General features: G+C 40.5%; 1 protein-coding gene across 2 annotated transcripts in view; it reads right to left on the reverse strand.

Annotated features, from left to right (window-relative positions):
- Positions 1-994: 994 nt before the first annotated feature.
- ZNF704 (zinc finger protein 704) overlaps positions 995-25,793 on the reverse strand; it is a 172,174-nt gene continuing 147,375 nt past the window's right edge. The window contains exons 7-10 of one of the 2 annotated variants that reach the window (XR_006786957.1): positions 24,784-24,888; positions 14,797-14,894; positions 13,200-14,116; positions 995-10,768 (exon numbers count right to left, since the gene is read on the reverse strand). Coding sequence is in view for 1 of the 2 variants with exons in the window: in XM_045849393.1 (XP_045705349.1) it covers positions 14,005-14,116; positions 14,797-14,894; positions 24,784-24,888 (315 nt within the window). In the remaining variant the exon portion in view is untranslated. Of the gene's footprint in view, positions 10,769-10,878; positions 14,117-14,796; positions 14,895-24,783; positions 24,889-25,793 lie in introns of those variants that run through there. The other variant, XM_045849393.1, reaches the window with a different exon arrangement.

Raw genomic sequence — 25,793 nt, forward strand, 5'->3', positions numbered from 1 at the left:
CACTGTCTAGCACAGTGGTCTCCAATCTTTTTGGCACCAGGGACCAGTTTTGTGGAAAACAATTTTTCTATGGATTGGGGTGGGTGGGGGATGGCTTTATAGCCTGCCACCAGATACAGCTTAATTGTTACTTGCCACTCACTGATAGGGTTTTAACATGAGTCTTCAAACAATTGATTTATTATGGTCTCTGTGCAGTCAAACCTCTCTGCTAATGATGCTCTGTATTTGCAGCTGCTTCCCAGCACTAGTATCACCATCTCAGCTTCACCTCAGATTATCAGGCATTAGATTTTCATAAGGAGCATGCAACCTAGATCCCTCACATGCACAGTTCAAAGTAGGGTTTGCACTCCCATGAGAATCCAATGCCACTGCTGATCTGACAGGAGGCAGAGCTCAGGTAGTAATGTGAGCGATGGGGAGCACCTGTGAATACAGATGAAGCTTCACTTGCTCATCAGCCATTCACCTCCTGCTGTGCAGCCCGGTTCTTAACAGGTCACAAACTGGTTCTGGTCCATGGCCCAGGGGGACCAGATCAAAAGCTTGCTGCCTTTGTTGCACATATCCATATGCTTGGCTTTTGCAGGCAAATATTTCAGCTTTTACCGGACATCACCTTGGCCTAGGCGAGGGTATCTAGGCTGGCTTGCCACCAGAATGGATATTGCCTTTTCTCTGCCAGGTTGTGTCTACATGCCTGGGACCACTGGGCCAGTGCATAGGGTGAGCAGCTAACATGTCTGAGCAGATGTTGACAGGCAGTGGGTTTGAGGTGTGATCCCCAGGGCTGAACTCTAGAAGAGAGATGTGCTTTCCACATGTTTTAAAAGATAACCTTGAACAGTTGACATGGGGAAGATGCCCATTTGGTTGTAAGTGATTTTTACCATTGTAGGTAAAATCTCAAATCCTCTAACCCCAGTGAGCCCTCTGGGGTATAAGTTAGTTACCCTTTACTTCAATAAACAGCACCTAAATAGAAGCAGATCACAAAAACTTTTATTACGTGAAAGCTAGACGTCATGGTAATTACCAAGTTACAAGTGCATTTAAGTTCGTGTGTGTGGACACTGCAGAAGTCAGGCTGGCCTAATGACAGTCCTGTGCTCTGGCTCGGCACATGCCTGTGCAGCCCAAGCTAGAACTGTACACGCAGTGAGCACAGGTCAACGAGAATGTCAGACTAGACTACCAACACCAGGTTCATTGTTACATGAAGCATTACAGACATTAAACTCCAAAGACCAGAAGACTATTATTAATGTGATTCTTACTACAAACCTTTACTTCTACTTATATTCTCCCATAGGACCAATGTAGCAAATCCTTGACTTGGGGGGACAGCACCACTTCTATATTTTCACACTTAAATGGGCCACAGAAGCTGTAAACATGTAGTGGTCCTCCTGATGCCCACTACAGGTAGATGCCAGCTGTCCCCTCAGGAAAGTGCAATTTCGTTGAACTGGTGTGAACATTTTATGTTGTACATCTTCAATCTGACATTTCTATTTCAATTAGCACCAGTTTATTTGAAATATTTTTCCTGGTGTTAAGTATTTAGAAAACAATTTTTTTAAAGCACACACAAAGTCCTAAACAATGGAAAGCAAAGAAAAAAAATAAAAAATGTTGTTTTAGAGAACAGCATTTAGAAAAACAACATCATTTAAACATTCGACAAATCTATATACAACGTGCCAAAAGCTGGCCAGGAGCACGGCTGAGGAACAGTCACTGAACGGTGTCTGAACCTGGACCTCCACAGGCTGTATTTACAGTTGACTAGGTATTCAGAAACATAGTATCAGAACATATGAATTCGGCTAAAAGTAATATAAAAAGACATTCTGCATGACTTCTAAATGGTAGCAAACATACCCAGTATAACTAAACATGAGTGCCAGGTTTACAAGTATTCCCAGTATTTTACATACAAACAGTTGAGAAACATTGTCAGTGGACACAGAAGGAAAATAGACTGTAGAGAAATGGATTTCTCTATTTCCACATTGTCAGATGAAGGAAAGGATTTTTTTTTCCATGTCATGTAATGTAGTAAAGCATTGATTAAGGAGCAAAGATAAATTATTGGTGGAAAAGTTTTCATGAACATACAAAATCAACAAGAGGGCTGAATAAACATGTGTACATTCCATATAAACATCCCCCCCAAAATGAGTCATCATCTCCATGTAATTTTGAAAAAAGATCAGTAATTCGCTTTGCTAGAAAATACTTTATTTTTTCATTTTTAATTGAATTTATTGGGGTGATATTGGTTAATATAATTATAGGTTTCAGGTGTACCATTCTATAATACACCACCTGTGTATTGTATTGTGTTTACCACCTCAAATGACAATATTTTATTTTATATTTTGTTCTTTGGAACTATATAACCCAAATCTTTGAGGAATATTTTTTTGATAGAGGATTAAACACACCAGATACAACCCACACTCTATTTATCCAATGTGATCCTCGTTAACTCTATGCAATTTTGTTTGATTGTTAATCCAATGTTACTAGAACACTCTAAGAACTGGGCACATCTTGTGACAGCCAACATGTCCTTTTTCTGTTTAAGAGGTAAAATGTTTACATTTTCTATTAATGTCCAAAGACATTTCCTATTAATTCACCTTAATGGCTGAATTTGTTTAGAGCCTGAAATTTCAATGCACTGTCTTTAAAAATATCAGCTAGAAGAATATAGATGGGAGTCCCACCTCCCCATAATAACATGTGTTCAAGTTTATCTTGAATAATTTGTGGTTGTGATAAGTCTCTATGAAAAGAATTTACTTGGGTTCAACACAAAATAAACATTACTCTTTGAAAATGCATAGTTTGTAACATTATACATTCATTTACTGACATTAACAACCTTTGTAAGCACTCACTCATCTCCAAATGGTGGCTAAAACTATTTCAAAGGATGTCTAAAAATTGGATAGCATGGCCACATTGGTTTTGAATTAGTAGTGCCCAATTATAAGTTAAGGCCTGTCATTTGAAGGCTAGAATCATATAGGAAGAACCCTTCTTTCTCTTCAGTCTGACTTTCTCCTTCGCTTGTTTCACAGGCACCACAAAGCAATGTTTCCTACTGACCGCATTTCCACTAACAACCCCATAAAGATGTTTTAGATTTTCATTTCAATAGTTTAGATTTGGTATAGAAAACAATTTGAAAGATGGCTTGATTTTTAAAAGTGGACTTTTTTAAACTTTATCATGAACTAAGGGCAACAGAGGTTCTGTGATAACTGCTGTTTCTCTTACTCTCTAGCCCCTCATTTGAAGAGGACCATAGGCCACTTACTTGGCCTTTGCATTTGATGATAGTCATGAACCATTTGGGACCTAGCAATTTCTTCTTATCCTGAGTTCTTCTAAGTATATAGGTTTTGATACACAAAATGCTTTGGAAACTATACTAGTGTCTGGTTATTCCAGAGAGCACATGTTCAAATGGCTGACCGTTGTCTGACCATTAACTACAAAAATAGGGATTTTAGGGTGTATTGTAGGAAAATATTGATACATCATGTTTTTTACATATGTCATCCACATTCCTATGTTATTTTACACCCAGGGCATTTTCAGTTATTGAAGTCACAAGTATATTTGGGGGTATTGAGGTCTTCCCTAAAAATCTCTTTTCTAAAGCTTCCTACCAGTGGTCACGAAGGTTCCCCAAACAGTTGGGAGACTTCAGAAGAGAGAATTTTTCTATCATCACAGGGCTTGGTCAAATCACAGTCATTGATTTCCAATTAGCAGAGTCTATCAAAAAAAGATTTAAAGAGCAAAGCAAGGGTTTATAATCTGCAGGAGATGCATCCTTATTTTGGGGTGCAGTGGGGGTAGTTTATGATGAAGCTACACCATTGATCCTGGAGGGTCATTCCAACTCTGGCAGCAGGCACTGGTCCTAAAGTTCTTCCTCTTTCCTCTCGGTCTCTCCATCCCTGCTGAAAGCATGGGAGGGAGGCTGCCCACAGGTGAGGGACTAGGGCTTCACTGTGTGAGCGGATTGGAGTTGCTACTTTCTAGATCCATGAATATAACATTAAAACAAAGACACCCTGCAGAAGCCACTTCTTTTCACATTTTTAAAAATGCTTTCATTTTCATGTTGTGTAATGTGGGCAAAGTGAGCCCTGGGGAAATTAAGGTGAAGCTTACTCCCTTTGCCTTCCTCCATTCCTGGTCCACATGCAAGGGGCTGGTGGTATGGGACTTGCATGGAGCTTTGAGTCAGAGTGAGAGGACTAGATATCTGCCTGTCCTTTATCAGTGACTTGGCCAGTCTTTTGTGATGAGTGTGGTGGGCTGCGTGCTGACCAACCCTGCTCTCTGAGTGTACTCCTAAAACTGCTCAGACAGATGGGAATTCTTCCCAAGGGGGTGGCCTCACAGACTGAGACTAGCGCACCAGTCATGATGACTTTTATCCCCTTGGATCTTATTTAAGAATGAAAAACCAGCAGCCCCAGAAGCAAAATGTATAATTTGAGACCTTGGGAGAGGAACATACATATTAACAGTGTAGTAACATAGGAACATGAATGCAAGGTGGCTACCAGGATGGGGACTGTTCTCTGTTCTCAAAGCTCAACTTCTCCTGAGTGTTGGTTTTCCTCTTCAGTTAGAAGAAAATAGATGAGCAACTCTTTTTTTAAAGAAAACATCACTCTTTATGACAGCTTACTTTGCTTTCACCAGGAGTTGCTACTTTGTATTCTCGCTAATTTTCTGAGTTAAAAATGTAGAGAATTGCCCTCTAAGTGAGTGTAATACATGGGCCCCCAATATCAAAAGTTTGCCTTTGGCCACTTGGTTTTTATGAAACCCTTACATTGACACCTGCCTTTGCTAACAGAATGAAATCCGAAGAGGATTTTTACTTTTAAGAAAAAAGCCATCACCTTACTCTAACATAGGTCTTCGTGTTACTGATTCAGTTTACAAAAAGTTTCATAAGCTCACTCTACCTTTGGATAGGTAGGGGGGGACCTGTATTTAAGTAGACTTGAGAATTAATTTTTAACAGTTTCATAATACAAATGAAGACAATCTTTTCTTTGGAAGGTGGCAGTTAAATACATGGATGGCACCCAATAAAAAAGAATATTTTTTAAAAAACAAGACTACAACTTAAGCACTGACCTCAAGATTTCCAACTTCTTTCAGATCTATCATTACCCCCTCTCTGCGGGGGTAGCTTTCTTCTTGTTCCCTGCAGTTTAGTCCTTCTAAGTCCTGCCACAGTCACAGCATTGGTGCCAACCACTGCACAACAGGCTTCTTTTCCAGCAGAGGAAGAAAGGGCTCCCCTCTGTCCTCCTCCAGTTCTGTATTATTGCTTTAGAAACATTTATTAAAAAGCCTGTTAATGATGTAGGTGATGGGCCGGAGTGGTTTAGGTCCCTTCCAGCTCCCTGTGAGTGGCTTTATCCTGTACTCAAGAAGTGAAACCTGGTAAACTAATGCAGAAGGGTGGCAGGAAATCCATTCAAGTATCAGACCACATTGGCACCCCTCACAGTGACAGAAATCTCAGGCATCACCAGAGCTATTTAAATTGCATTCATATTTAAACATGACTTAACCAGATTCCCAGGTGTTTCCAACTTGGGGTTAACATGATTTTTTGATGTGATCCTTACACACTGTAAATATGAGCTGTTTTAAAATTTTCTGGCATCAATTTAAGTTTACATGGATAGCAAATGTTGAATGTTAGCAGCAAAATAACTTTTCCCAAGGAGTCTAAACTGTTATTCATGTTAGCTACTCAACTCCTATAATGACCACCTGTATGGTTGGAACTTAGGAGATGCAGGATGGTGCTGCCCTAGTCCTAGTTTGCATTTGGAAATCGTTCCTTTGTATTTAGCAATGTGAGCGAATGGGCTTTTCTATGCTGAGAAACTGGATTAGAAGAATGGGTTGAGAACATAGTGGGTCACTGGGTTTTCTCAGGTCTGGATTTGTGCTGGAAGATTAAGGTCTGAGCTTTATTGAGCCCTTGCCCTTGAATTTGTAGGCATGCATGAGGCTGACTCCCAGGCTCAAGATCACTCCAGATTAGCCTTGGAGGTAGGTGATAGTGATCCTAAATATCCCTGTTCTCCACTTGGTTCTTAGGAAGTACAAATAACACAATGTATCTGAAAGAGACATACTTTATTATAAATGTGATTGTTCCAACACCATAAGGATTCTGGTGTGAGATACAGCCTAAAATCACTTAGTCCATCCATCCAAATGAAGGAAGTGACATCTAATTTTTTCCATGACATATTTATTCCTATTTTGTCTTCATCCTCAGATAAAGATGCTAAGGTTTTCTGTGTGGAAAAATTCCATTCTGAGGTCAGTGGACACTCTAAAATACCCAAATACCTACCAGTTTTTCAGCAAGGATTTTGCCATATTAGAGGTGAAACCACAGAAATATTACCCAGGGACAAAAAGTCACAAGGCAGGAAGGAGGGGAAAGGAGTGTAGAGGGGTTGGCAAAGGGCTTCAGCATAAGGGAGCTATGTGTGCTGTCTTAAACTTTGGGGGTTCCCCGCTGCCTTCTTTTAAGGCTCAAGGCTGCTCCTTTCCAGCCCCTCATCACAGTGGTCATGGCAGTGAAAACACTAAGAAAGTTAGGATTACAGTTATTCAGTACTCTGGGGCATGGCCTGGGCCTCAAGAAAGCAGAGTGAGAGCTGGGTAAGACTTCAGTAGGTTTTGATCTGAGGCAAGGCTAGTTTGAGGACATTATACTTCTATAATCAAGTCTTCCATGAGAATGACTTCTGGGGAGAACTGACCTCTTTCCCTCCCTTGATTTTAGTTGTCCAGATAGTGCCAAGGTGAGTGTGGGGGGTGTGGGGGTTGGCTGATGGAGGAACTTGACTGATGGTTATGGAATGTGAACTCTGTGTCTCCCAATAGCTGGATCTGGTGGCCAAAGGCTGCACCTGCCCACATATAGGTTCCTTTGGTCTGCACAGTGCTGGTCAAGAATGTGAGTTAGTTGTCAACACTAAACGTCAGGTAAGATCATATTTTCAAGTCAGAAGATCTAGCTTCCCTGGGCCTGATTTCTGCATGGTTCTGATTGTCTACGGCTGGGTCACCCCTTCAAAGGGGACATGTTTTTTTCTTGTTCATCATGATTGCCACCATTCTCTAGTGTCCATATTTTGCCTGATCTAAATCATTCATTCACAACCCATCTGGGCCTTCTAAAGTATCTGCTCTATACCATTAGGAAGCTTCTACTTAAAAATGAAGCAATGCCATAGCTGGTGTGGCTCAGTGGATTGAGTGCCAGCCTGCAAACCAAAGGGTTGCCGGTTTAATTTCCAGTTAGGGCACATGCCTGGGTTGTGGGCCAGGTTAGGTCCCCAGTGGGGGTGCATGAGAGACAACCGCATATTGATGTTTCTCTGCCTCTCTTTCTCCCCCCTTCCCTGTCTGTCTAAAATAAATAAATAAATAAAATCTTAAAAAAAAAAAGAAGCAAGATTCACTTGGTTCAAAACCATTCAGCAGTGAATACTTCCTGGGAACTTTAATGCTAACAACAGAGACATTCCAGGGGAAAGGACATAGAGATTTTCAGACTTCCTCATCTCAAGGACCAGGAGATGAGGCCAAATAGTCATTCCTTAACTCCATGCATTTCTAGTTCTCATGTGTACAGATTCAAAAGCCCTTTTGAAAGCAAGGTCTGAGTGACCTTCTGATGACCTCATAGGAGTTGTGCAATGGGTATATGACCATTGTATCCTAGCTTTTCTTTTGATGTTATCTGCATACTTGGCTAAAGGGTCCAGCTTTTGAATGAGTAAAATCTTAGAAAGACAAGATGCTTTCTTGCTTTAACAGTGAGTGGGATAAAAAAAAAAAAGAACTACAGCACTGTGAATGGTCTGGCAAAGCTCAGAATTACTTACACAGTTAGTAAAGGCTCCATGTGTGCCTTCCTCATTTCCCAGCTCTTGAGAATACTGTGACTTTCTGATGCCAACCTGACATGTCTGTGAGTTCTTCTGGTTAAAAAAAATCAATCACTTGTTCTGATAAGGAAATGCAAGTTTAGCTGAAGAGAAAATTATTTTAAATACCACTAACCATCTAAGAATTCTACCTTTGGGCTTACATTGCATGATTTTAGAAATTTCTACCAAATGATACTTGCTAGTTTAACACAGGTTTGTGGTTCTGGTAGGTCATTTGGTAGCTTGTGTGTGTGGAAAATCTATCATTTTACACTAAAAAATGTATAACAATATTTCTCTCATTACTTATAAGCATGTCTATTGACTTCTTCTAGATTTAAGATACACAGGATGATTCTTAAAGTGTCTTTCCCCCCACAATACATTGAAAACACACTGTTAATGATAAAAGGAGTAGCTGTTGCCATCTTGATTTTCTTGAATTAATCTTTCCATCTGGTCTATATTTTGACCCCTCACTGCAGAGGGTTAACTGAAAAGATATGCACCAAAACACTTGCTTAAAAGAGGCATAGCCCTTTGTTTGGAGAGTAAGAAATGCTTATAATATTAATGCTTCCTGTCCAGTAAGACTATCTTTTAAAAAATAAGCTACAGTGTATAAAACCAAGGTCATTTCTCTGAAAATGTTCATGTTTTTTGTGATTACAAAACACTGCATCCTGTAAAATATCTCTAGTTCTGTTAACTTGAGAAGTTAAGTACTAATGCTTATTATAAAAGTGGTATGTCTCTCAGAATTATAGAAACTTAAGCAGTGTATTTCTTGTCTTATTTGGAAAATTAAGTTATAATTGTTATTGTATTTCAGATTACATTCCAATATAACACATTACCATTGTGATTCTCAGACCCTCAGGAGAAGTTATAAAATATGAGATTGTCATAAAAAAGGATCTATTTACAAATCAAGACCACAAGTAAAAGTCCCACTTTGATTGCTGGTCCTATGATAGATACACTTTTTAAAGCATCTAGCCCAGTGATTTTCAAAGAGTGTGTCACAAGAATTTTTAAAACATGCAATACCACTATTTAGTTAGGGGCACTCACCTCTTCCTCATAGATTGTCAAATAAACAAAAAACTGACAACAGCCAACATGACAGGTGTCTGGTGTGGATGAATCAAAATTATACTTTTTTTCAGATTGGCAAAACATAGAACATATTTTTGGTATGCCGGAGAATTTTAGTAATTAGTTTACATGTTCCATGAGATTAAAAAGGTTGAAAATCACTGATCTAGACCAGCAGTCCCCAAACTTCTTGGCACCAGGGACTAGGTTTTCCATAGATAGGGCTGTGGGGGAGGGTGAAGAGGAGAAAGAGTGGGAGACAGGAGGGGGAGCTCAGGTGAGCTTAGCTCATGGCCCTGTTTCTAATAGGCCACAGATGGGTACCAGTCCACAGACCAGGATTGGGGACACATAATCTAGACCATTGGATATGGGCTCAAAGTCAGTCGCAATGACATATATTTTATACTTTCTTGCTGGATTGGTGATACAATTGGTACCCCAAAGTGCTGATTTCATTTTATGTTCTGACTTGTGGTTCATCTAGTTACAATAGAAAAAGACAAAAGAAAACAGTTTCCATAGGGAGGAATCCTCAGAGAGGATCCCCACAGGTATAAGGAGCAGGAAGAGTGTGTGTGTCCATGGCCAGGAGGGTTATTTTCTTAGAAGAAATGAAATTTGCAGTTGCCCCTCATGCCCAGCACATTCTTCAAAATGATCCACACCTCAATACCCGCGAATCCTGCCGTGTTTCCACTCACTTGTGTGCACAGATTCTTCCTGGTGCTCACCAGGTCACTGCTACAGTTGAAGTAGTCAAGAGAAATTCTATAGGGTCATGAGAAAAAGCAGCACCTTGTCCAGAAAAGTCCATGGAAGTTTGCTCCTTAACCTGCTATCACAGCTTTAGTGTTTTTACCCTGGGAGCTTTTGCTCATAGCTAAGAACTCTGGTGAACTAAGAACCTACTGGTGATGAGAGGAAGGAATGCCAAGGCTACATATTCACAACTACATTCCAAGAAAGCCTTCCACGAGTCTCTGGACACCCACCTGGGATGGTGCTTATGGTCCACACACCAGCCTTTGACCACAGCTCAGCCACAGAGAAACAGCTCTTCTCATAAAGCATCCCCTAGCCCCAGAAAAGTTGGTCCCGTCCAGTTCATGTAACTTTGTCTTGAAATAACATCATGTTCATGAAAAAAAATTTTTTTTTCTGACTAGATGACTCTGGAGATAATATCTTTCTAATATTAAGCTCCTCCAGCTCTATTTTTCACATACTCTTTAATTTTCCCTGAGGAAATGAATATTATTTATAGTATTTTGCTACTATTCTCAAGGCATTCTGTTCTAAATGTACAAGTCTTTCCACTTTTCTCTAAACATTCTCAAGTGAAAGCTGTGCTTTCATTTCCAATGAAGTCTGCTGAAAAAGGCAGTGGGCTGTTCCCACAGGTGTGGACACCTGATTTCTGTCCACTGCAGATGGCCGCTCCCCCAGCGGGGCCCAAGGACAGCCACCAGTGGCTCATCAGCACTAAGGGGTGGGAGCCAGGTGCCCATGGGCCTCTTGTGTTTCTTCTTGGTTCTCCAACACTCTTGTTACTTTCTCCAAGTTGTCACGCTGCATCCTACAACTTGGGTGCATGTTCCCTGGGAAGGACAAGGCAGGGGTGTCCAACCTTTTGGTATCTCTGGGCCACACTGGAAGAAGAAGAGTTGTCTTGGTCCACACATTAAATACATTGTGACACATAATCACAAAAAAATCTTATAATGTTTTAAACAAATTTACGATTTTGTGTTGGGTTGCATTCATAGCCATCCTGGGCTACATGCAGCCCATGGGCCATGGGTTGGGCACCCCTGGACTAAGGGTTCAACCTACTGTTGATGACTCTCTCTCTAACTGTGCAGTTATCTGGAGAATACCTGTCCATCACTATGAAATGCCTTCTTTGGAGAGAGATGAAAAATAAATGTTTTCTGAAGGAAGGAGTATCAAGGGAGAGAAAAGTCAATGCCATGACAAGCCTTATTTAGAAATACTTTGGGACCAGAGTCCACTGCATTACATTCCTGTTGCAGACAGGTCTCTGAGGTCCCTGTGATGGATGGGGCTCCAGTTCAGCAGCCAGTGTGCTGTGGGACACCCCTTCCCATCCACCACCTTCATCCCTCAACCAAGTGAGAGAACATAAAAGAGCATGGTACCCCAGAGATGGCATAAATAACTGTTGGGCTTAATTTGGCACTTTGTTTAGTTCCAAAGGATAACAAAATAGCTTTACATTAAAAAAATTAGCTTTTATAATCAGTGTGTACATTGCAATTCATAGCTTGCTGGGTGGCCTTCAAGAAAATGAATTCCTTTTTTTTCAAGGCCAGCCAGGAGAAGCTCAGTGGCCCCTTAGTTACTACATGCCTTTGTACAGGGTAGAGGTGTCTGTATGGCCAGGGAGGAGCCCCCATGTGGTGGGAGACTTGGGAAAGTATATGTAAAGAAGGTGTTGGAAAGGCAAAGAACTCCCAGGGAAGGGCATGCAGCTCTACCTTCTGCTCATACCTGTGCATTTGGCTAAAATCCAGGCAGAGCTCAGAACTACTCATGCCCCATGTCTCTGTAGGACACCCACAGAGCCTGGTCCAAAGGTTGCTCCACAGCAAAAGTCTCTCCCTCCTTGTGTCCAAAAGTTCTCTCTGTGTTGCAGGGATAAATTCAGCACCTCATCATGTTAATCATTTTTTATTAGTGACATAATCCAAGGATCAAGAGCCAGGGAACTTTGCTGAAGACAAAAACCTCGGCTCCAGGGTTGTACCCCAACCACCATTTAAATATATGGTGAACCTGCTCAAATGGGTGATCAGCCCTGAATTCATGGGTCACTCCACCTACAGCTCAGGGCCCTGGCACCAGGCCAGAGCCTCGTCTCACAGTGGGCGGTGCCTGTAGGTGAAGCATCAGGTCACCTGGGAGGAGAAAAGACATGCTAGGGTAGAGGATGCAAAAACATTTCCTTACTTTAAAAAAAAATGTCTTTTCTTGGCTAACCTCATAAATACTAAATACATTACAGATGATGCCATGGTGAGTGCTGATAGAACATCATGATGTGAAATTAAATAAAGGTTTTTTTCTGTTCTCTCGGAATAAGTGTTTTCACAGAAAAAAAATAAATGGAGGAGGAAAATAGGATCTCTTCTAGAGGATAATGTTTAAAAAAGTCATACAAGAATTAAAAAAAATCAAGTTGCCAAAATATAACCATATAGATTGCGGATATTACATTACAGAATTTTATATATATATATATATGTTCCTGTTATCACTAGATGACTTCTTTCTACTCTTTAAACAAAGGTGTATGTACAGTCTCTAGATGTATATTAAAATTTCCTCTGTGCAACCTTCTTTAACATTCCTATGGCTGATTCTAGGCTCCTGTCCTGCACAGTGCATCCTATAAGGTGCTTGTACCTCTTTGCATAGGTATAGGAGAAATAGCTCATAGGTATAGGAGAAATAGCTCTGTAGCAGGGCAATCAAGAGGAGGGTAGGAAGTTATAGGGCTTGACAACTACCCCCTCTCCCCACACCACTACCACAAGAACCAACCAACCAACCAGGTAAGAAAGCCTAATAATAAGCAGAACACAGCACAAGCCCTGTCCTACTAAATCAAGAGCATCCTATACCGACATGCATTTTCCTTTTGGCATTCTCAATATTCCCTTCTGAGCCAAATTCTTAATGAATAGCTCCACTATTTTCACAAGAAAAATAAAGGTTTGGATCCTCCATTTACCCATAAAATATTTAGATTATTCATAAACCCATCTTCCAGACACACTAAAGCATGAAACCTGCCCCAGTGCACGCAGACTGGAGGTTTGGTCTGTTTGACCTCACGTGGCTTTCTGAACAGGTGGAGATGTGGAGGCTGTGCTCTGCTGTTTAAAAGCAAATCTGCAGGGACAGTTTGAGTTCTTGACATTTCTCAGACCAGACAGTGAGAAGTTTTGAGGGAAAGCTTGATGACCCATAGACTCGGCAATGACTTTGTCAGACGTGCAGTGACACACATTTTAGCTGTGGTTCCCATCGCATCCCTGAAAGAAGTGTCAGGCTTACCCAGAGGGCTCCATGTGCCAGTTCTGGATTGAGTTGAGCAGGCAGAGGAGGAGCTGCTTGGGGAAGGGCTTCTTACAGATCTTGGGAAGACTTCTAGGTGTTTCCCATCAGTGACAGCTGGATGTCCTGAGCTCAGCTTGGAGCTGAAGTCTGCTGGTGAAGTCTGCTGGTGAAACTATTTTTGAGTTTCCACCATCAGGGGCCCTGCAAGCCCACAGCTCTACCATTTCAGGGCCATTCTTCAAAACAAAACAAAGAGAAAGACATGGAAAAGATACCCAGAGTGCTGCCCCAAGAAGTCAAATGGAAACTGGGAAAAGACTATTCACACAAAAGTGTGTATTGTTCTTTGTACAAAAGCTACAGAATCACATATAGCTTTTTTGTGTGTATCAATACCTGCCGCCACCCCCCCCACCCCCAACTGAAATGATATTTTTCAGAAAGCTTGTCAAAATATGCCTACTTTCTAGGTAAAATGGGCATTGTTGATTCCATTGCTATGGAAGTCCATAGTTTTCAAACCTAGACACATAGTAAAGCAAATTGACTTTCCTTTTCACACACACAAAAAATTAGTACTAGCTGCTCTAGGTGGGTTCCGAACAGACCAGTGCCTGTGTGACTTATTTTTTGCTGTAATTCCACCAAGGTTCCTGGAAGTGTTTTCCTGGGCTCCAGATGTGTTTTGTTCAGAAGGAAGAGTGCTTTCCCAAAAGCTGCAGTGGGAGGTAAAGGTGGGGTGACCTGCTCGGTGGCTGTGACCCGGTGGCCATGACTAGATTACTGCTGTCCCTTAGGTTCCTCAGTCCAGGAAGCGCTGGCAGGCCTTCTTCCAGCGGCAGGCCGTGCACCACAGGTCTCGGTTCTCCATGCCATATACCTTCCGGCATTTCTTGCCTTCTCCACGAGGCTTCCTGAGGGTGTGTGAGGGCAGCATGGTCAGTGGGAGGAACTCAATGGACATTCCACTGAGGGCTCAAAATCCCTCAAAAGATGGAGAAAAAAAGCTAGGAAATTCAGCAGAGCTTTCTCCAGGTCAGGCTTTCACATATGTTGGGTGATTTCCCCACCACTGCTCAGGGCTGCTACAATTGGCTTCTCTAACTCTTAAGCTTCTACTTGTCCACTTGCGGACATGATATTGGCCATCTGCACAACACTGAGTTAAACACATACAATGAGAAAGACCAGCAGAGAGCATTACTGTTTCAAATTTTTAAAGATGTACTTTTAAGTGCTCTCTCTTTTTTCAAGTGTGTAGCATCATGGTTAAGGGAATCCCAAGAGGTGCTTCTTGATCTGGAGTAAAAACTCTATCTTATAGTTAATTTAATACAGCGGTTAATGCAACATGGCTTTAAGTAGACCCAATAATCACCATTGCTTATTCTCTAGCAAAACTTACTGCAAACTGTTCCAACAAAAAAACAACAAATTTTCCCTCATAGTTAACGGATGGGGAAAACCATGGAACAAAAGAAAGTGTGTCTCATCCATTATAGGGACATTTTATGGAAGGTCTTATCTCTCATTTCTCTTTCTTTGTTTCAGTTCTATGTTTTAGTTGATTCCCTTGAGATGAGGAGTTTCCTACCTTAGGCTGACCATCCCCCTGGGCGGGGAGGACAAGACTGTGTGACTGTGCTGTCTCTGCTCTCCTGTGCCCATAGGATGGTGATGTGTTGGTGACACCTGGTGAGGACATGGAAAACAAAGTTGATGGGGCATGTTCTCTGTGCCATACCTTTATTTAGCTTTGTGATGTGGGCAGTGGTCCTTCACCATTAGAAATGGAGGTGAAGCGTTTCCTTCACAGAGACCACGTGTTAAAATGGATGGGGGTGATGCTCACAGCAGAATTTAAATGCACCTCCAACAGAAAAGACCCAATGGCAATTAACACCTTAAAAATCTTCATGACTTCACATGTGTGCATTCTAATTTGCCCATAGTAACATATTTTCATTTGAATAACATTTTAAACTATAAAGGATATTCCTATTCCAAGTATCATGATTTCTTTTTTAAAGAAGAAAAAGCTAGAGAGGTTAAGAGATCTTTCTAAAATTATACAGTGAGTCAGTGGCCATGCTGAGTGGCCTTTGGCCTTCTGTTCACTTTGTCATTCACAGTCACTAAATAAATGGCTTCTAACACAAGATACCCACCCAGCAACAAACCCCTTCTGGAGTCCAAAAGAAATAAAGGGAAGAAACCAAGAGCTCAAGCAAATTAAGAACAAATGTCACCCATATAATACTTACTGTCACTGTGTGCTGAGTCTACTGACAAGAGCTTTAATTTCCACAACTACCCTAAGTGATAAGTACTACTATTGTTCCCATTTTATAGATAAGGAAACCAAGGTACAAGGAGGTTATAAAACTTGCCCAACATCATGGACCCTGCAATGGCAGGATAGGGCTGTCCTGAGCTCTATCCCCTAATGCCTCTGCCTCCAGTCATAATAGTAGCAGGGCCCTTCCTGTTCTCCATTCCCTGGATGATCACTGAGTCTCTCTGCACACTGCTCTCATAACACTAAATATCTTCCCAGATTCCAGAATTCTCAAAAACTGCCAAAACTAACTTTTATAACAAAAGATAAATGTTTCAAGTAAATATACAACCTTAGTGTTACAGAAGAGCAGACACTTGATACATTTTAAAACACAATCATCTGGAAGCCAATAGGGACCTAGAAATACCATTACCTATTAACAGTCACAGGGACATTCCCAAGGCAAACTTATACAACTGATTTTCTCTAGTTCAGGGGCTAGTACATTTATTTTCTTTCAATGGGAAGTAGTGTATGTACATCTATGTTATTTCCCCAGATATTAATTTTAAAAAGATGAAACAAGTAACAAAAAACCCTAACATTTTAAACCACTGTTGCTATGACTCTGAATTATTCCATACCATTGGTCTTTACTTTTGCTAAAGTTGGGTGGCATGGATGCATTTGATGTATGTAGATACATAGGCTTTTCCAGGAGCAGAATCCCAACCCATTCCCCATCCCCATCAGGATGCATAACAGCAAACCAGAGGGAGTAAATTTTACAGGTGTGCCTAGCTGTGACCTAGAATGGTCTAGAATATACTCATCTGAATTGTTTTCAGTGATAAGGACAATGGAAAATTTAAAAAATAACTAGAACTTTTAGAATCCCAAGAACACTTCCCTATTTAGTCATAGAATTGAAAAAGTTGAGGGGACATGGCACTATTTCCATCAGCCCAGGATACTGTGAAAAGTTCTAAGTTTTGCAAAGCTGCCCCCCACCCCTTTTACGTGGGGTAATATGAGATTACAGGATGTTCTTCATTTAGTGAATATTTATTGAGCACTGACTGCACACCAGACACTGTCCTAGGCTGTGGGGATACAGCCCAGAACAAAACAAAGTCTCTGCCCTCATAGAGCATACATTCTAGTGGGCAGAGAGTCAATGAACACCAAACACAATAAAATAAGGTAAGAGGCAGCTTTGTCAAAGGACAGAACATTTATTTATTCAGATTGGTAAGAGAAGGCCTCTCAAGGAGACTACCCCTTACCTCTAGGGCACCCCAGGGAAAGGAGAGCAGTGACAAAGCACTGTGAGTGTAGAGTGTCAATGGGGTCAGAAGACACTGTGTGGGGGCAGAAGGTGGGAGAGCAGGAGGTGTTAGAGTCAGGTCATGCCCTGTGACTGTGATGAGGAATTTGAATATTATTCTAAGGCCAAGGGAGGCCACTAGAGAGTTTTAAGAAAGATGGCTGATTAGCTTTGAAAAGACTGCTTTTGGCTCCTGGGAGAATGACTTGGAGATAGCTGGAGAGAAACCCCAAGGCTGGTTCAGAGCTTATGTAGCGTTTTGGTGGGAAAACATACTGTTGATTTAGATGAGGGTATGGCTGTGATGTTAAGAAGGGGCTGGACCCATGTCTACTAGGGGCAGAGTCTGGAACTTGCTATAGATGAGATATGGGACCAAACAAACAAACAAACAAACCCACAAATCTTTAGATGAATCTGAGAGGAATCAAGAGGTAAGGATGAATCCTCATTTCTGGACTGAGCAGCTGGTGGGATGCTAGGACCACTTATTGAAATGGGGAAACAGGTAAAAACTACAGGTTTGGGGGAGGAAAGAGGACAGGGTATTTGAAAATACCAAGAACATAGTTTGAAGAACATGGACCTTCTGCTGGAATAACCCTTGTCTACAGTCTATTCTTGCTAATGGCTTTCTCAGCCCTGGAGATGAGGGCCTACATGTCTTGAGTCCAGTCCTGGTGTCTACAGGACACAGCAGAAGCCAGGACTCACCATACTTCACATGTGGCTCAGGTGTGGGGGAGGAGCCATACAGTCCAGCTATTGAGCAGTCCTTGAGACATAATGGCAAAATGATGGGGTTTTAGCTTCTTATTTTAGGTGGGACTGAGGGTGGGGAAGTCCAGGTGACCAGCACAGGGAACTAACATTTATTCAGCACTTGAAAATGTGAGAGGCTATGAGGTTATTTGTGATCTCTTTTAATCCTCACAAAACCATGCAAAATGCTGTAGAAGTGCTACAACCTGCAGAAGTGCTGTTCCTTGCCTTTTGCAGGTAGAATAATTCAGGATCTGAGCAGAAAAGAGGCCTGTGCTGTGTCCTGGAATTCAGAGCAGCAGAAATTTCCTGGGATCTTGTTCAATGAATTACCTTCCACATGTTATCTCATTTAATTTTCATCATGATCCTAGAATAGGTATAGCCATCATTTCATTTTATAGGTGAGGAAATGGAAAGGTTTAGTTGCCAAGGCCACAGTTAGTCACTATTGGACCTGGAATTTGAACATGGCTGTCTCATACCACCTGGCCTTGGAACTCGGTTCAGAGTGATAATGCCCTGCTCTTTCCCCTCTTCCATTGATGGGACAATGAGTGCCCTAAAGCATTCTTTTGTCTATGTCTCCCAATGGTCTCCACTTTTCAATTTTTATTTATTTTATATCTTAATGGTTTCTAAGTGCTCTTTTGGGGCATGTTTTATAAAGTACATAATGTGCTTAGAGAGTACTTTATGGTATTATTTCTAAATAAATATAATTATTGGGTGATAGGCCTATAATTTGTCTACTAATTAGGTGTAACCTCAGAAGCATTTAAAGCACTCTAAATTATACTCTGCAAATGTCAGGCTAATTTCTCCTTCAAGTTGAGGAGATTCGTGTCATACGTATGAGTCACTCCCAAATAGGGAGGATCACGTTCTCTGTCTGCTGTGTTACGGCAATGAGATACGTCACAAGTGCCATGATGGGGCATGCTCAGCAATGTCAGTGCTGGACTGTGCTCAACAGAGCAACTTTCCAAGTGCTGCAGTTGAGGGCACTGCTTAACAGAGGCCCTGTGACTGTCAAGAGGTCACAATGTAGATGCCAGGGTTGGAATCTGTGGCTGAGCCTCACCAGGTCAGTAATATAGTTGTGTCCTCCTGTAAACAAGTTACAGACATTTCTTTTCTTTGTGATTTTCTACCTCGCAAATGGAATTAAAAAAAAAAAGATCTTTGTCTTGTTTTAACCTCTTAGGACATACTGTTTTGAATTCTCCCTCTAGGTGTTAAAAAACCCCAGCTAAACCACTAACAAGCAGGCATGGCTAGTTCAGGTTGGGAGACCCTCCTGGCTTAAAGCCTCCTGGACTGACCCAGGGACAGCAGGCTGGTCTATTCCTACTGGCTTGCATGGGGTCTTTTATGGCCTGGATGTCTGTGTTGCCCCAAATCCGTATGTTGAAGCCCAAGCTCCCAGCGTGGTTGTATTTGCAGATGGAGCCTTTAAGGAAGTAATTAAGAATAAAGAGATCCAAAAGATGAGATCCTGATCCACCAGGATTAGTATTCTTTTAAGAAGAGACACCAAATGGTTCTCTCTCCATTTCTACCCAAATCCTCCAAGAGAAAAGGCCATGTGAGGACACAGAGAGAAGGTGCCCTCTGCAAGCCAGAAAAATGCTCTCACTGGGAAGAAATTGGCCAAAACCTTGATCCAGGACTGTTGGCTTCCAGAACTGTGAGAACATAAGTTTCAGTTGTATAAGCCCCAGTCTATGGTACTCTGTTAATGCAGGGTGAACAGACTAATGTGCCATGAAAAGACAGAAAGGAATGGACATAATTAGAAGAAAAGACAGTCATTCAGGAAAAACAGGTCAAAGAAAGTTGAATTAATGAAGGTCCTCCCCCTATCCCTATGTCTACAACCTTGGGCTAGGAAAGACACAGCCCCCAGTGACATTTATAAATATGCAAATTGGCATTCTTGTTCCATACCTCCACAGCGGGCCTTACCCAGGGAACTTATTAAAGCTCAACATCCAGGAAGTCCAGCATTGGCAAATGAATAAACAAAATCCTGCAGACCTTGAGATTTCTCAGAAGGAGATTATTTGCACTCTCCAGGAGGTTTATAAAAGCAGCTCCTCTTCCAGGTCTCAAAGATTCTCAAAGAGGGAGGCAAATCTTAAGTGGGGCCCATAGCCTCAAGTTGTTTATTTTGGAGTACAGAAATGTATTTTTTTAATTCTTAATTTTTTGTGTGTGTCTAGTTCTGGCCAAGATGGAGGTGTAGGTAGAAACCCTTTGCTTCCTTGCACAACCAAAAGGAGGATAACAACCAACCTAAAAACAATAAACAACCAGAAGTGCCAGAAAAATCAAACTGCATGGAACTCTGACAACCAAGGAATTAAAGAAAAAATCAACCAGAACAACTAGACCAGTAAGGCGGTGGACCACATAGGCTGGGCTGGCTCAGAAAAACTGAGGCAAGGCAGTGGACTGGTGGGGCTGGCTGAAGGTGAAATTGAGACTCAGAGCTGACTGTGGACTATGGCGGGGGTTGCCACGATGGGAGAAACTCCCAGTTCACATGGGAGTCCATTGGAAAGTGGGGCTTGTGCCCAGCAAGCAAGCTGCATTGTTCCCTCTCTGACACCTCACCCAAAGACAGTACCACAACACATCAAAGAGGGCTGGCCCCACCCCCCCTTGAATGCCTAAGGCCCTGCCCCCTTACAACTTAACAGGTGCACCAACACAAAGAAATATGGCCCAAAGAAAGAATAGCAAAACTCCAGAGGGAGAGAGAGAGTGAGCTAAGCGATGAGGAGATAGCCAACCTATCTGATGTGGAATTCAAAACATTAGTAATCAAGATGCTCACAGAACTGATTGAGCTTGGTTGAAAAATGAAAGAGCAAATGAAGACTACCCAACGTGAAATAAAGCAAAATATTCAGGGAACCAACAGTGATAGGAAGGAAACCAGGACTCAAAGAAACAATTTGGAATAAAAGGAAGAAATAAACATCCAACGGTAACAGAATGAAGAATAATTTAAAAAAATGAGGAGAGGCTTAGGAACCTCTAGGACAACTTTAAATATTCCAATATCTGAATTATAGGGGTGCCAGAAGGAGAAGAACAACAGCAAGAAATTTAAAACTTATTTGAACAAATAATGAAGAAAAGCTTTTCCAATTTGGCAAAGGAAATAGACTTCTAGGAAGTCCAGGAAGCTCAGAGAGTCCCAAAGAAGTTGGACCCAAAAAAGAACACACCAAGGCACATCATCATTAAGGTACTTGAGATTAAAGATAAGGAGAAAATCTTAAAAGTAGCAAGAGAAAAGGAGACAGTTACTTACAAAGGAATTCCCACAAGACTATATCAGCTGATTCCTTAAAAGAAACCTTACAGGCAAGAAGGGGCTGAAAAGAAGTATCCAAAGTCATGAAAGGCAAGGACCTACATCTAAGATTACTCTATCCAGCAAAGCTATAACTTAGAATGGAAGGGCAGGTAAAGTGCTCCTCAGATAAGGTCAAGTTAAAGGAGTTCATCACCACCAAGCCCTTATGGTATGAAATGGCAAAGGGACTTAAGAAGATCAAAAATATGAACAGTAAAATGACAACAAACTCACAACTATCAACAAATGAACCTAAAATACCAAAAAAAAAAAAAAAAGAGAAACAGCAAAAACAAAAACTAAGCAAACAACTAGACCAGGAACAGAATCATAGAAATGGACATCACTTGGAGGATTTTTGGGGTGGGTAGGAGAAGAATGAAGGGGGGTAAAGTACAGGGAATAAAAAGCATAATTGGTAGGCGTAAAATAGTTCAGGAGAGGTCAAAAATGGCATAGGAAACAGAGGACTCAAAGAACTTATATGTACAACCCATGTACATGAACTAAGTGGGGAATGCTGGAGTGTTGTTGGGGGGTACAGGGCAGAAGGGGGATAAAGGGGGAAAATTGGGAAAACTGTGATAGTATAATCAATAAAGTATACTTAATTTTTTTGTGTCTTCCATGCACTTTATTTTTTCTATTGTATTTTTTCCATTACCACTTGGTCCCCTCATACCCCTTAATCCCCTCACAATGACCACACTGTTGTCCATGTTCATGAATCCTTTTTTCTTTTTGCTCAATCCCTCTACTCTCTAACCTCCCCCACACTTAGCTGTCATCCTGTTCTCTGTGTATGAGTCTGTCTCTATTTTGCTTGTTATTTCAGTTTGTTCATTAGATTCCACATATGAGTGAAATTGTGTGGTATTTGTCTTTGACTGGCTTATTTCACCTACCATAATGTTTTCCAGGTTCATCCCTACAGGAATGTATTCTTAAGAAACATTTTACAAAATGCCAACTACTCTACTGTTCAACCTGAACATGGTTGAGGCTTTCATTAACACTAATTCACTATAATTTAGTATGTTGAGAGTCATTGTCTGAAAACTCTGTTACATTCATTCAGAAGGTAGAAATTCATATGTTCTTACATTCAACTTGGCTCCTGTCTTCCAGGGGTGGGATAGCACTCCTGCAGAAATAGGGACAGTGGCTGGAGTCCTCAGTGGATGCATGACAGTCCTGTGCCTGTGTGCTGTGCACTTGTGAGATCCAGCCTCATAGAAAGAGGCAGACAGCAAACACTCACCTTTTTTTTTTGTTGTTAAGCATCAATAGAGAGTATAGCGGATGAAGAACATTTTTGGTGGTAAGCTAATTTAGTCTAATCTAGACTAAAACAGATGTCCTGCAAAATAGTGCCCTCTGCCTTCATTTTTATTTTCAAATAGGAATGGCAAGCTTGATTGCTAACACAGTCTAGCATAGGCTGAACCAGACCACACAACCAAGTAATTGAGAAATAATTTATTCTCTGGTGAAAGAATAAATTGGAAGCTCATATAGGATTTAGTGAGAGACCCAATAAACCCAACCACTCTGTATATATTCTGTCAAAGCTCTAGTCTAGGGTGTCCCTGAACCAACACAGTGAAATTAGGGGCTCTGAAAAAAACCTAGGGCATTGAGATGAGGATAGAGAGATACACAGTGTTCACAATAGGGTTTTAAAATTTCACTGTTGTAAAACAAAGAAGGTACCTAGATAGTATCCTATTGTGTAACATTGAGGAACTTTGGAGAACATACTATTCAGAGTGATTTTTCTATACTTCCATAGGAAATGGTTTAATTAATAAAATATAGGGGGAAATTCCATCTGAAAAGAAGTCTGAACAGGATTATTCCATCTATAGGCTATGCTTGTTTTTACACAAGTCCAGCTCTCAAGTTAAAGACAAAAATAGCAGGTCCCTGTCATTCTGTAATTGCAGCTGCCTTTCTAGTTTAGAAGGATTGTTGCAAATGTGACCTTGAGAACCACTCTAGATCACTGTTCTAGCTTGAAACAACATTAATACCTAATTAGTAAGTTGTTCTCTCCCCTGTCTACTCAATGTGAGTAGACAGGGGAGAGCAGTTAATGTCATTGACTGCTTTCTTGGTCTTTCAGAGCAACCAGCAGTGGTCACTATTCCATGAAGCAGGTAACTTTCATGATTACTCCAGATCCACAATATTGTTAAAAAATCAAATTCTAGAAGTCTTTTCTAGAAACTACAAGTTCCCCAACTGCTGCCAGCAGGATGCTTTTTATTATTGGCTAGTTCTCTAGGGATTTAATAAATATTCCTTGGTGTAGAGCAGCAGAATTGATTGAGCCACTTTCATTATTATCAGCTCTGGAGGAGGTCTTAGTATTTGCTGGAAACCTCTGGGAGTTTCCAGGGGTTGAAAATAAGAAGATTTTGTGAGGTCCTTGGAGAGAGATGTGTGAGGGAGAAAATAACATGAATATCCATTATCATATGAAACTTTCAGGATCTTACCAGGAGTTATAAATGCCCTGAACATCAATAGTGTCAGGGGTCTATGGATATTCTGTGATAAAGTATAAAGGAAAATCTACAGGGAACCAATAGTGGAGGGGATGAAGCCAGAGTTCAAATCAATGATTTGAAACATAAGAAAGAAATAAGTGTTCAACCAGAACAGCAAGAAGAAAAGAGAATTAAAAATAATGAGGATAGTATACCAATCCTCTGGGACATCTTCAAACATACCAACATCTGAATAACAGGGATCCCAGAAGGTGAAGAGGAAGAACAAGAAATTGAAAATTTATTTGAGAAAATAATGAAAGAAAACTTCCTGAATTTGATGAAAGAAATTGACATACAAGTCCAGGAAGCACAGAGAGTCCTAAACAATTTAGACCCAAAGAGGACCATACCAAGACACATCATAATTAAAATGCCTAAGGTTAAAGCCAAAGAGAGAATCTTAAAAGCAGCAAGAGAAAAGCAGAGATTTATCAACAAAAGAGTTCCCATTAAGACTGTCAGCTGATTTCTCAAAAGAAATCTTGCAGACAAGAAGGGACTGACAAGAAGTATTCAAAGTGATAAAAGGCAAGGATCTCCAACCTATATTACTCTATCCGGCAAAGCTGTCATTTAGAATGGGAGGGCAGATAAAAGACCCAATATATTTTTAAATGAATGGTTAGGAATCAGGTTAATTCATAGTAATTTATCAGATAGCAATCATTTAATATGTCAAATCAATTCTTATGCACTACTTAAACCTGATGGCATAATTTAGCACTCACTTATTTTCAAATTACCCATCTATATGGGTATATTATTCAGGCTTTGGGGGAAAGAAGAGATCTCAATTTATTTACTTTTTTGAACCTTCAAGATAACATGCCCACAAACAATAATTTTAAAGTCACAAATATTATAAAGTTACTCATAATGATAAATGCAATTTATGTACAGGGTCTTTTTCTTTTATGTTCAGGTTCTGAGTTCAGAGACTGATTTTATAAAGCCTTTTGGAAACATACAAATATACTGCCAACACAATAAGTTTTGATGTATTTCTAACACATTGCTTATCAGCAGTGAAACATTCATCTGCTTTTCTTAAATTCCAGTTAAAACACCTTTCACAGAGTAGCTGGGCCTATCTGAACCATGAGATACATTGCTGAGGAGTTTACAAATACGATGTAAGACACATCGTATCTTACAATGTGTACTAGAAGTACTAGGGTACTTCTAGTGTTGTGATGTTTGTCTTTTTCTTGCATGAGTCTACAATTTGTTTCCTTACTTTATATTTGGTTTTGACCAGATCTCCATGTTTTTGTACTTGTACTTACTGGAATGCCTGTGAAGGTAACTGGAGGAGACTGCCAAGAGATGCTGAAGCTGCTGCCATTGGGGGCAAACTTGGCCGATCCTGGAATGGTCACAGGGGGTGTGGCCTGTTACATAGGAAACAGAGAAAATTGTTATGACAGAACATTTTTCCCCAGAGCCTTAGCTGTCATTAACAAGGTAGGGCCTCAGAAATGATCTCAGCTGTATTAATTATCTTATAGGAAGAGACTAAACATGGTCAAAGAGAATAGCTAGAAATAAACTTTTTATATATATAAGCAAACTATCTAAGGTATGAAATTAGATGGTTTTTGATTATTCATCTCTATATTTTAGGACATCTGTGAGATATAATTCCTTGCTATAAAATTTGGCAATAAACTTTTATACAGTGATGGTGGGTGGGTGTGTAAATTGGTATGACATCTGGTAGGGTGATCTAAGAATATATAAAAATTCTTAGTATTCTAGATATTAGGCATTTCACTTCTACAATTCATTCTAAAGAAATTATATATAAAAAACTGTAAAGACAAATGTCTAACAATAGGGAAATGTGTAAATAAATCATGATATACCCCCAGAGCCATTACAAATGGCATTGTTGAAGAATACTCATCGGCATACAAAAACATTCATGATATATTGACTGGGAAAACAAAACATAGTATAAATAGTACTACAATAGATTCCTTAATTGTTCTAAATTGATTTTTAGAGAGGGAGAGAAATACCAATTTGTTGGTTCCACTTATTTATGCATCATTGATTGATTCTTATATGTGCCCTGACTGGGGATTGAATCCACAACCTTGGTTTATTGGGACAATGCTCTAACCAACTGAGCTACTTGGCCAGGATGATTCCTTAATTTTCTACATATACATATGGGAGAAAGCCTTGAAAGATACAAAAAGTACTAACCAAGGGGCTTCCTTGTTGTTGGGATAAGGGATAAATTTTCTTTCTCTGTTTCTGTTTTTAGTATTTTTAATTTTTTTGTTTATTC

The sequence above is a fragment of the Phyllostomus hastatus genome, unplaced genomic scaffold, assembly GCF_019186645.2.
Source record: "Phyllostomus hastatus isolate PE091 unplaced genomic scaffold, TTU_PhHast_1.1 phas_contig_65, whole genome shotgun sequence".
Classification (NCBI taxonomy): Eukaryota; Metazoa; Chordata; class Mammalia; order Chiroptera; family Phyllostomidae; genus Phyllostomus; species Phyllostomus hastatus.